This window comes from Hemiscyllium ocellatum, chromosome 12 (genome assembly GCF_020745735.1).
Source record: "Hemiscyllium ocellatum isolate sHemOce1 chromosome 12, sHemOce1.pat.X.cur, whole genome shotgun sequence".
Taxonomy (NCBI): Eukaryota; Metazoa; Chordata; class Chondrichthyes; order Orectolobiformes; family Hemiscylliidae; genus Hemiscyllium; species Hemiscyllium ocellatum.
The window spans coordinates 50,982,675-50,995,308 of NC_083412.1; the positions used below are offsets into that span (position 1 = coordinate 50,982,675).

Below are 12,634 nucleotides of genomic sequence, written 5' to 3' on the forward strand. Positions count from 1 at the left end.
GTTCTTGTTCATCCCAGTCATCTTCCGGCATCCTTGTTTGTCAAGAATCTAACTATCTTTGTCTTCCAAATATTCAATGAACCTGCTTCCACTGCTCTCTGAGGAACAAATTTCCAAAGACGCTCAAACGTATGAGACAAAAATAAAACTTCTTCATCTCCATCTTAAGTGGGGGGTCTCTTATTTTTAAACAGTCTCCCACCATTACTGACCGTCAAGCCTCTGTTTAGCAAGTCTCCTGATCACTGCTGAGTTAAAACTGGCAGCAATGAGTTAGTCTTTCTTCCGTAGACTGAATTGGTGCAGAGTTGGGAAGATTAAATGGATTTCAGCCAATGCTCTTTCTCCTGATTAAATTCCCATCCAGAAGGAGAGCATGAGATTCTATCCTCTTTGCAGTTTGAGTTGCAGAGTGATACAAGATTTGTCCACAAATGAGAATCTTTGTTTGAGATCTGCAATGGTCTTTTGTCAGTTCTTGCCATTTCTATGCTATTCCCAGGTGAAGCTGATTTCTAGGATGACACCTAGCATCTGTTGCAGCCAAAAAATAGTGCCTCCATTAAGAGGTGCTAGCTGGTTTTAAGTTAGTGCTGTTCAAGCTGGTCTCTCATGATTTTCCACCCTATTCAAACTTGCAGCCCTCGTTGGAGGACTTGAAGTTTGCATGTTGTGTGAACATTAATTGTACAACTCATTCCCTGCACCAAATATTACATTACTAGATTGCTGTCCTACTATTTCACATTTTCCACAAGAATGATAGTTGAAGTTGTTGCTCTGGTAAGCAACATATTGGTCAATTGCTTAATTTGCTTAGTGCATGAATGAACTACTACAAGATAACTAATGTTTTTGATAACAACTGGGAGGATCCAGAGGCAAAGAATTTTAGACCATTTTTTGTGATACTGATCTCTTGTGGTGTACAGCTTTTTCAGATAGGGTGAGCAAAGCCATTGAAGTGTTGGAGCAGCCTGATCATACTATATGATGGGACAGGCTCGGTGGACTGAATGGTCTACTCCTATGTTCTTATATTCATGACTGTCCTAACTCAGACATGACTTGTTACATAAAGTTACACAATTCTAACAGCTTTGCTGAAGAAGCAAAGCCAAGTTATGTACTGCTCAGAGAACTAGCCTTGTGCTGTCCTGGATCTGTAAGCTCCACTGGCAAGTTATAGTTTTCTGTGAGCATGCCTTCTTCTATTTTGTTTCTCTGCATTTGTATCACTCTGTAAATGTTTCCTACCACTGCTTCCCCTCTTACCAGAATGGAATTCCAAAAAGGACTAGATAAAGGACTAATGAAATTCAAAACGTTCTACAATGACTGCCAGCACTTTGAAATTTCTTAGTCGCAAAAAAGAATTATTTAATGTTCGACAATGTAATGCGTTCTGAAAGAGTTAAAGTTAGAAGTCCCATTAGACTCCACCCAATCTGATGATATTTTATAGTCTTGGCTGGAGCATTATAGAGCATGGCTTTAAATCCCACTGGGGGTCAGATGTGATATCACTGACTCTGAATAGTCTTAGTAATTAAGTCTGATTAGTCAATGTAACTTGTACCTCTTGCTATCTTGCAATAATAAACTACATCTTGTTGTCAAGTTACTGCCTGTTTTTGTTATGACTCACAGGTGGTTCATACTGTACTGGTGTTAAAAACACAGGCCCTTAGAATTATAATGGAATGAAGGATTAATGGCAGTACTCTACCCAACCTCAAGCTACCAGTGACTGGTTCCAAAAACATATGACATCTAATGTAAGCGGAATGCCTCTTGTATCTTAGTGGAGCAAATGATCCCTGCAAATAGTAGTGGCAGCCTCTTTACTTGAACTGTCCATAACTTGTAGAAGAGATGAAAATGATATTGGGGATTGCAACAATCTGATCTCAACTAAATTGTTTTAATGAGTTTGCTATCTTTTTCTATTGTGAACTCAGATCATTCAGACAGAGATCCATCCAGAAATTGGAATAAATTGGGATCAAAGCATTGACTTAATGATGTGGCTTCTTGTATTATTTTCATTGCATTGTTGTCCTCTTTTTAAACACAATCAGAGAAGCAAGGATAAAAATTGCCTCCTGTTAAATGTTCTTCCATTACCACCAATTGAAGCAATCTGATTGGTGAGTTAAGTTTCCTTGAGAAACTAAACATTTCGTCCAAATAATATGTTATTTTTGTAAGCTAGAAACCACTTGCAAAGATGCTGGAGATTAGAGTCAAGATTAGAGTAGCGCTGGAAAAGCACAGCAGGCCAGGCAGCATTCGTGGAGCAGCCAAGGGCTTTTTCCTGAAACGTCAATTTTCCTGCTCCTCGGAAGCTGCCTGACCAGCTGTGCTTTTCTAACACTACACTAATCTTGACTCTAATCCGCAGTACCCACTTTTGCCTATTTTTCAAAGATATGCCAAACACACTTAAGACTCTGCTACTCATCCATCTATAATCAAATTTTTTTTACTAATAGATAACAATCCAGTTGTTGGATTAAACAAATGGTTGTAATAATATCCGTTCTGCAGGGATTCTGTGTGAGACTATTTTCTGAGAGCCTCATTAATCACAAGTAAAAATATTCATTGCACATTTCAACTCTGAAAACCTCCTGAAGACAACAAAGCTATTTATTGAGTTTTCTTATAAAATCATAAATGTTTCTTTTAAGAAGTATTTTTTTCCTTGCATGGTAAATCATATTACACAGATGTGACAGCTTTTCAAAACTCAAGTTAAAATTATTAGCTTGGGAGGTACAGAGAGTGACCAAGAACGCATTATTCATTTTCAGATCACTTCTGACTCCCAAGAGCATAGTATATTTTAGTCCTCAATTTGTTTCATTTTGCCCTTGAACTAACCATTATTTTAACCAATCTTGTAAATTTTCAAACTTCTGCTGTGACATTTGTTCAAATCTATAAACCTAGCTTTATTCTACCCAGTAGCTGTCTTTATTTTAATCACTGGATAGCAGCAAAACTATTTTTTTTCACACATTGCATTCCTAATCTATCACACCTAACATTTCTTGAAAAATATCAGAAAAGAGAGATTAGGGCACGATTAATCTTAGTGTGGCCATATAACCCCGAAGGTGAGGCATGCACTTCTGCAATTCATTCCCATTCTTTTTACTAATCAATATTATATCCTTTTTTTCTTGAAAGGGGATTTTCTTTTCAGAATTGTCAAGCAAAAGATTGCTGGTGCTAGAGAAATTATTTTTCCTTTTGAACATTTGTTGGCAGTATTAAATGCCTTCATTTGATCAAAGGTCACCAATCTGATATTTTAACAGTTTCTCTTTGTGTATGCTGCTTGTTCCTCTGAGTTTTTCCACGTTTTACTGTTCTTGTTCTAGATGAAGATATGAGCAGGTGCAGCATCAATTGTTGTCTCCCAAGCCAAATGCCATAATCCCATAAAGGCATCACATACGAAAGAGAGATCAATGTTTCTATCTGTTGTATCAGTAACCTTCATGGTCTTAAGTTTTCCAAATTGGTCCTACATTTAGTGTCTATATTCCAAATGCACAAGGAACATGGTTCAAACTTTCTCACTATATCTGGTGTAAAATCAGCCACAAAAGGTGTTCATTCCAGTAGTTGCAGCTGGCTTTTAAGTCCAGTTCCTGAGGTAGAAAGATTTTATATGAACCCACTCCTCCACCTAGTTCTTAAATTAATATTCATAAGTCTTTTTTTTTAATTTTCATCTGCAATGAATAAGACTTTACATAGGGTCAGAGCAATTGAAAATCAACCTGTGTGTTCCTCTGGTCCAGCCCATTTGTTTGATGCTCATTTACAAACCTGATGTTTGACTTCAATTCTTTTAAGTGACCTCTGCCTGGAGGTTGAAAGAAGGCTGGCCCTAATTGGTGGATTGACTACTCCTAGAACAGCACTCTCATACCAAGCAAACAGATTTACTGTATCGTTTAGACCGTGATATTTTAAATACCTAATATTGAATTTTCACATATTAAATATAATGATTACAACTGAGTGGCTATCTTAGATTTCTGACACTTGATTAGTTTGTACTATATTGAAGTAACTTCCTTGTTCTCTCAATTGTGTTTTTAGGGGAATTTGGAGAGGTCTGTAGCGGTCGGCTAAAGACACCTGGAAAAAGGGAAATTCCTGTGGCTATTAAGACCTTAAAAGGAGGTTACATGGATAGACAACGAAAGGATTTCCTCAGAGAAGCTAGCATCATGGGCCAATTTGACCACCCTAACATTGTTCGTTTGGAGGGAGTTGTAACAAAAAGTATTTTACTTTTTTTATATTTATTGCATTTCAGCTGATTGAAATAAAACAACGTGTTAATATACAACCATAAAGCATATATAGTATGCAACTAGTATTTGGATGACTGTTCTTTTGCAATGTAAAATTAATTCAATTGGTCCAAAAGATTAGCACTCATGGTGAGGTGGAGAGGTGAGATTGTGGTAGTGGCATGCATACAGAGAGGTCTGTAAAAATATGTTAGGGAGCAACAGGAGATGCAGCATAAGAAGATTGTGGACTCACCTAAAAGCCTTTTGCCTTGATAGGGAAGCACTGTGGCTTTTCTTTCCAGCTAACATAAATTAATGTTAAAATGACTGTGAAAATGTAAATCCTCATCCACCTCAAACTGACTACCCTAGTGTCCTGAGAATGGATTTATTCCTTGTTCCTGACCACTCCTTTCCCCATCCCACCAGCCCACTACCCTTTCCCACCCCAACTCCACTGCCTGCCTGTATTAATATCAGAATTCAACAGGTTCTGATCAGCTTTAACATATTTAAAATTGTAACACCTCAACGAATACAGACCCACACATTTTAGGAGTTTTAAAATGACTATTAAATTGACCATGGGAGAATTGCACGTCCAGAATGATATTTAGAATCTGAGATCAGAATTCAAGTTGAGATTAAAGAGGAAACATGTCTATATTTGATTTTACTTTACTGTGCACATGTAAATAGAAACTATTTCCGTAAGCTAAATGGTTGTCTACCAAGAGGTGTAGATCAATTAGCATATGCCCTACCTTACATGTGCTTCACATGTTATGTTCTTCTATATGTATGTCTGTGTACCTATGTGACACACATACCAATTTTAAATACTATTTTGTTTTAGTTCCCAATGACCATAAGGAGTTCAGCAAGTTAAATTGTGTTGTGGAATATTGTGTGTATTATTGATTAGCATAGTTTCCATGTTTTTCAGTTATAAATAGATACAACATTGTTCAGTTTAGTCTTGAAATACAATCTGTGATGCGTTCAGCCCACTGGTGAATTGATGCTGCACATTTCTTTGGGCATCCTGGGCAGCTCTGTGCCACAAACATTCTGCTCCTTACATAGATTCATTAGTTGCACAACAGCTACGGAAAGACCATTCTGTAACATTTGGTCCCAATGAACAGAGCAGATGGAGGACCTAGTCCTTTCAAGATTTTTCAGTGGCTTCTCATTAAAGTTAAGCTTTGTTCATAAATACGGAATCTTTTCTGTCGAAGCAAGGACACAGGGTGTGAGTGCTTTCAGAACTTCACCTTCACCACAATTGAGAAAGGCACTGGCAACATGTGCTATTGAGGCTAAAGGCCCAAGGTCACTTCAGGTCACTTAGTTTGGGCTAAGATCACGTTTTACCAAACTGTCATTCCTGTGAAATTCTTTGTCCTTATTTTAGCATCCGTGGAGTAAATATCTTTGTTAAAATATAAGAATAACCAAAACTCCTAAGTGGATTAGTAGTGCCACAGTGCACTATTTCAACCTAACAGAATTGGTATTCAAATGGTGTACACTGTAATATTATTGATTTGTTGTAAGTGGAGCTCAAGCTCAAATTTATTAGCTTACAATGGCACTATTTGTTCTTTATTAATGGATTAACTCCAATACTAAGCCATTTTCCAGGTTAAACTGTAATGACTAATTAACTTCTCTAATGCATTGAGCTTAACTGCTGGCCAAAACCCCTAAATGATACAGTGATCTGCTTCACTTACCTCTATGAAATGTCTCAAAATTTCAGTTGCCTGTAAATTACTGACCTTTTTAACATATAAAGAAGTCAGTATGCTGTGGTTAAGGGGACCAGCTTTCATTCAGTCTTCACCTCTTTGGAGATGAAATATAAGAATCTGACAGAAGTGGGAATGTCAGGCGTTTCTTGTTTCTCTCCCTTTCTAGTTTAAAATCAAGACCCAACCAGAAAGGTAACAATTTCTGTGACAGGTCCTGCTAACTCTGCTCTTTTTGCCTCTAATACAAAGCATACATGATGGAGGTGTGCTGACATGCTGTGATTCCTAATAGAATTGAGATCCATATTTGGAGTTGATTTTTTTTTTGAAGGTCTTCAACTTTCCAAAGACAAAATGAAACCATCAAGTGGTTGCCAGGTTCATTCTTTTTTAAGATGTTTCTCTCCTGGAACGCACAGAATGCTGTGACTGGGAGAAGTCTTATTCTTATCCACTTACGACCACATGGGTCCTCAAGAATATTCGAAACTTCAGTCTTTAGTTTTTTTAATGTTTTATTTTAACTTATTTAGTTTAGTTTATTTATTTTTGCTCTAAAGTCTGTATTACTTCTTTGTCAGTATAGTATTCCATTTCATTTCCAGATTTTCTCATCATTTTTCCTTCTGCTTGTACATTACCTTCAGGCCATACTTGGTTGTCCCTGACACTACTCATCACCTCTTAAGATGTGTCATATCTCCCACTACAGCTCTGTTATAGCTTGAAGCTATTACCCTGCTGTTCTACACAATAGACATGTCAACCAAACTGACTATGCCCTTGAGATTTCAGACACCAGCAAATGACACCAATAACATCATCATTCATTGACAAAAATGTGCCTGTCTGCAATTTACCATTTTGAAGATAACTCCTTTAGAATGATAAAATATTGGATGTAGGCTGACATTTTCATTCATTGACATTCAAATTTAGTGACATAAGATTTGTACTTTTTTAATTTTTGGCAAGTTACTACTGTTTTTGGAACACAATTGTGAGATATTACATTTGAGCTGTGCAGAGATTGGAACTGAATTTGATCATCTAGATGCTCATCTGAAAAAAAGACATTTTTTTATACTGAAGTCATGAGAAAGAGAACTTTCTCCCTTCCAGATAACAAAGAGTTGTTAGATATGTGCCAACTCTGAACTGGAACCAACAGAGCTTCTGAGATTTTCCTAGAGGTGACACTGATATATCATGTGTATCAGCCATGCAGATGCATTAATATGTTTTATTTTCTTAGTCTTGTTTTGGCACTGGATGCAGTGTGTTTATCCAAATTTACAACAAGCCAAACTATTAAACCAAATAATACTTGCTCATTAATGCATGTCAAAGTACAAGCTAATTAACTCCACATGTTCTTTTGTTAGAAAATAAATTAGGCATATTAACAAATTATTGAAAAGTCTTTCAAAATCCTGAATTTAAAATTCAACGCCAATTGGATATCTGCCCATTTGTCCCTTTGTTTGATCCTTAGTATTTTGTAGCTGCAGTAATAGTTAGGATAGCACTATGGGGAAGATTTTCCCTTGATTGTGCTCAGGTTTTCCTCTTTTCTCAGATATAAGGCAAAAATAAAGGTGGAGATCTGGAACACCATGATCATTGCATTTCCTTTGCACTACCAGGTGTAGGAGGAGTGGGTTATGGAATGCTTCCATCTTCAGCAGGGATAAGGCAAGAAGCTATAACCTTATAAGGTGAAAAGTAACTTCAGCTCACAATGTACTTCATTTTATTGAGTCTGTCGATGCAAGTTTAAAAGTGGACCTCAGATCTGGTTGCAACCTCCCTTCGAATCTGAACTTTTTACTGTATTCTTTCTCAGAACGAGTATCATTGAAACATCATATAATTCAACATTTATTGCCCAGTCCTAATTGCTCTTGAGAAGGTGGTGATGAGCCACATGAACCGCTTGCAGTTCTTGTGGTGTAGATATACACCCAGAATTGTTGAAAAGTGAGTTCCAGGATTTTCACCCACCAACAGTGAAGGATCAACAATATGGTTCTAAACAGGATGTTGTGAGCTTGTTTGGAAATTTGTACATGGTAATGCTTTCATGGTGTGCTGTTTTTCCTGTGTGGTAATGCTTCTGTCAGCCTTTGTAATATTAGAAACTGGGTGTCAATACCATGGTAATACAATATCCAGTGGACCTTTATTACAGCTGTCATACATAATCATTACATCTGTCTATTACATTGGTTTGTGGGTTAACATTAAACTATTAAATTACATGGGACAACATGCTTCAAGTAGTTTCACATGATCTTGGAGTAATATGGAGTTTGAAATCTTAATATTCTCAGGTCACAGGCAATTGTACATTGATGATATCATGAGCGTGTCTCTTAAAAGTATACTGATGCACTGACCATGAGACATAAGGCAACATCTGCTGACCTTGTCTTCTGAAGGACCAGTTGACAAGCATCCATGGTGCCTATTTTATTATTGACAAAAATAAACTGCAAATACTGGAATCCAAGCAGGGGACTAGAAGAACACAGCAAGCCGGGCAGCGTCAGGAGGTGGAAAAGCCAACATTTTGGGTGGAACCCTTCTTCCGGACAGAAGCAGTCCTGAAGAAGGTTTACACCTGAAATGTTGACTCCTCCACCACCAGATGCTGCCTAGCTTGCTGTGTTCTTCCAGCCTCCTCCTATTTTATTACTGAGCTGAGCTATGGGACAGTTTTCAAACAGCAGCCATAATCTTTGTGGTAGGCCTTCTCCCTGTTACAGTTTCCTTCCCACCAATCCCTTTTAGCAGCAAATTCTTCCAATATCTTTACCTGTGCTGTATGTAATTGGACAAAATTATACTCTACAAAAACAGGCAGGTTTATTTCTGTTAAACAGAGGGAAGTCTGAGTGTCTTCTGACCATTTAGTTTGAAGGTTGAGAGAGTGGGAATGGAAATTGGTGTGCATGATCTTCCTCATAGTGGTGAAATCTTGAATTAGCATTTGGTTACTAGGACAGTTAAGACAGATGAAACAGCTTTAGATCACATTCTGCATCTTTAGTTAAGTACTGATGACTCATTCCAAATTAGTTTATTTTGCACTGTTGATTATTAGGAGAAAGAAATGCAGATGTTAGCAGAGGAATAAGCTTCAGATAATTATAACATCATCAAATGTGCATTGGTCACTTCAGGGAAGAAACAAAACTCACCACTATGGAGGTTCCCAACTTCCAGATGAATGCAATGTTATGGCTCACACCTCACAGGATGTGCAAAAGTTGCTCATCCTTTTCAGCACTTCATGTCTGATGCTTGGCTACCCATAAACATTGCCAAGATGTGGAGGATGGTTAATGTAGTAACTTTTATTTATGAAAGGTTGTATGGAGAAACCAGGGAACTATAGAGCTGTGAGCTTGACTTCAGTTGTGAGTGAATTGTTGGAGGTGATTATAAAAGATAGGATTTATGGACATTCACAGAGGCAAAAATTGATTAGGGATAATCAGCATGGTTTTGGGCAAGGAAAAGTCATATCTCATAAACTTGATTGAGTTTTTTCGAGGGAGTTACCAAAAAGGTCGATGAAGGTAGAACAATAGAAGTTGTTTATTTGGATTTTTGTTAAATCTTTGACAAGGTTCCGCATGGTATACTAATTAGTAAAGTTAGATCAGATGGGATTCAAGCTGAGCTGATTAATTGGATACATAGTTAGCTTAATAGCAGGAGACACAGAGTAATGATAGAGGGTTGCTTTTTGGAATAGAGGCATGTGACCAGTAGTTTTCCACAGGGATTGGTTCTGTTTTGTTGTCATTTATATAAATGATTTGGATGACAATATAGAAGGCACCATTAGTAAGTTTGGATATGACACCAAAATTGGTGGCATAATAGACAGCGAAGAAGATTTTGTAAAATTATAAAGGGATCTTGATCAAATGGGTCAATGGGCTGAAAAGTGGCAGATGGAGTTCAGTCTGGATAAATGCAAGGTATTGCATTTTGATACAACAAACAAGGGTAGGGCTTGTACAATTAACGGTAGGGCTTTGGGTATTGTTGTAGAACAGAGGGACCTGGGGTACAGGTACATAATTCTTTAAAGTTTGCATCACATTTCGACAGAATGCTTAAAAAGGCACTTACTTGGTGCACTTGCCTTCGTTGCTCAGTCCTTTGAATGGGATGGTACAGGACATTGGTGAGGCCTCTTCTGGAATACTGTGTCCAGTTCTGGTTGCCCAGTTATAGGTAAGATATTATCAAGCTGGAGAAGGTTCAGAAGAGATTTACCAGGATTTGCTGGATATGGAAGGTTGAGGTGACAAGAAAGGCTGGATAGGCTGGGACTTTATTTACTGGAGCAGAGGAGTTTGAGACATGACCTGATAGATATTTATAAAATAAGGAGGGGTATAGATAGAGTTAATGGTAATTGTCTTTTCCTAAGGTGGGGAATTTCAAGACTAGAGAGCACATTTTTAAGGTGAGAGAGCGAGATTTAAAAAAGACATGAGGAGCAACTTTTTTACACCGAGGGTGGTTCGAGTGTGGAATGAACTTCCTGAGGAAGTGGTGGGTGCAGGTACAATTGCAACATTTAAAAGACATTTTGATGGATACGTGAATAGGAAAGGTTTAGAGGGATATGGGCCAGGACCAGGCACATGGGACTAGTTTAGTTTGGGAACATGGACAGCGTGGATTGGTTGGACCGAAGGGTCTGTTTCCATGCTGTAAGATTCTATGAAAGTCACCCACCAACCTTCCCTGAGCCAGTTGCGAATCTCTCAGACAATGTACATAGATGAGGTAGCTCTGGAGTATGCGAAGCATTTACCAGATCACAGCTGCTACCTCTCCGGAAGCACCACCGTGAAGGAAGTAATCAAAGACCGAATCACCTGTGCCAACTGTGGTGTCTAGTGCTGTCTATTAGGTATGCTTCTGTGAGGGTGACTATGTCATGCAGTTGCTGAACTGGTCTGGTTCACAAACCCCCAGATGTTAGTAAAGAGGATTTTGCAGAATCAGCATGGCTGCATGTACTGTTGACTTTTGCCTGCCCCTGGGTCAATGATGGGTTGTGTCCAATTTCATTTCTTTCTTATTTCTTTGTAGCTATTAATTACAGCTTAGTAGACCATTTCAGAGGGCATTTAAGAGTCAACCACGTTACTGCAGTTCTGCAGTCACATGAAAGAGCCTCAATGAACCAGATGGATTTTGAACAACAATTGACAATGGTCTCATGGTCACCATTAGACTGACATTTTAATTCCAAATGTTCTTATTAATTGAATTCATATTTCATCATCTGCTGTAATAGGATTCACACTCACGTCCCCAGGGCATTAATTTGGATTTGTATATTACTAACTCAATGACAATGATACTATGCCATAACCTCTCCTGTAGCCCTGCAAATCTTTCCCTTTTGGATAATGATCCAATTCCATTATGAAAGCCTGTATTGACTCTCAAGTCAAGTTGACATTGTCTTACCAGACCATAGGGCTGCACTGTCATTAGAGACAGACGACAGACGGTGATTCAACCTGAAGGCTACCATATCTCAGGTGAGGGGAGAGGTTGAGAAGGAGAGTCCTTCATGGTAACATAGGCTGGTGATGGGAACTGAATCCATGCCATTGCATCACACTGTTTTGCAAACCAAATATCCAGCCAACTGAGCTAAACCGACCCTCATCATTGACACTACCTTCACCACACGCTCAGACAGTGTATTTAGTTTACACTCTATATACACTAAAGCTTACGTCATTACAATACATATGTTCAAAAGAGTAGGGATCCTGGAACCAACTCTTGGGATTTCTGCTACAAACCATTCTCTAGCCTGAAAATCATTCATTCAGTGCTACTGTTTATTTCTTGTCAAAATTGCTACTGTCCTTTTCAGTCTGGCTGCTGTACCTTTGCTCAGTAATTTGTTTTGCAGCATTTTATTAAATGCCCTTTGAAAATCTATGCATGCTATGTTGATTGGATTACTTACATCAACCTTCATTGTTACATCACAAAGAGTTCAAGCATGTTAGTTAAACATATTGTATCCTTAACAAATCCATGTTGACTCACTTTAATTAACCAAATGGCCTAACTTTGTTTGGAAATATTATTTCTGAAACCTTTCCTACCAGCAATGTTAAATTGATTGCTGTGAAGTTGCTGGGTTTATCTTTACATCATTTTTTGAACAAGGATATCACATTTGCAGTTCTGCAGTTCTTTGGCATCATACCTCAGTCTAAGGAAGATTGGAAAATTCTGACCACTGCATCCACAATTTCCACTCTCATATCCTTCAGTTTTACACATATGATTTAGTCCTAGTTGCTTAAATTCAGCTGGATTATTCAATAACTCCTCCCTACCAATTTTAAACAATTAAAGTACATGAATTCCTGTCTTTTTCTCAATCACTGACCTCTGAAGTATTTCTTTGTTTGGTAAAAACCAGTATAAAGTATTTATTGCCTCCACTAAAACCCTTCTTCATGTTTGATTCTTCTTACTGGCTCCGAATTCACATGC

The 12,634-nt window shown here is 37.9% G+C and overlaps 1 protein-coding gene across 3 annotated transcripts in view; it reads left to right on the plus strand.

The window, feature by feature from the left end:
* The window catches only part of epha6 (eph receptor A6), a 695,738-nt gene that overhangs the window by 621,961 nt on the left and 61,143 nt on the right, over nt 1–12,634 (plus strand). For all 3 annotated transcript variants that reach the window (XM_060833528.1, XM_060833529.1, XM_060833530.1), the window contains one exon: nt 4,120–4,305. In XM_060833528.1, the coding sequence (XP_060689511.1) occupies nt 4,120–4,305 (186 nt within the window). The remainder of the gene's footprint in view (nt 1–4,119; nt 4,306–12,634) is intronic.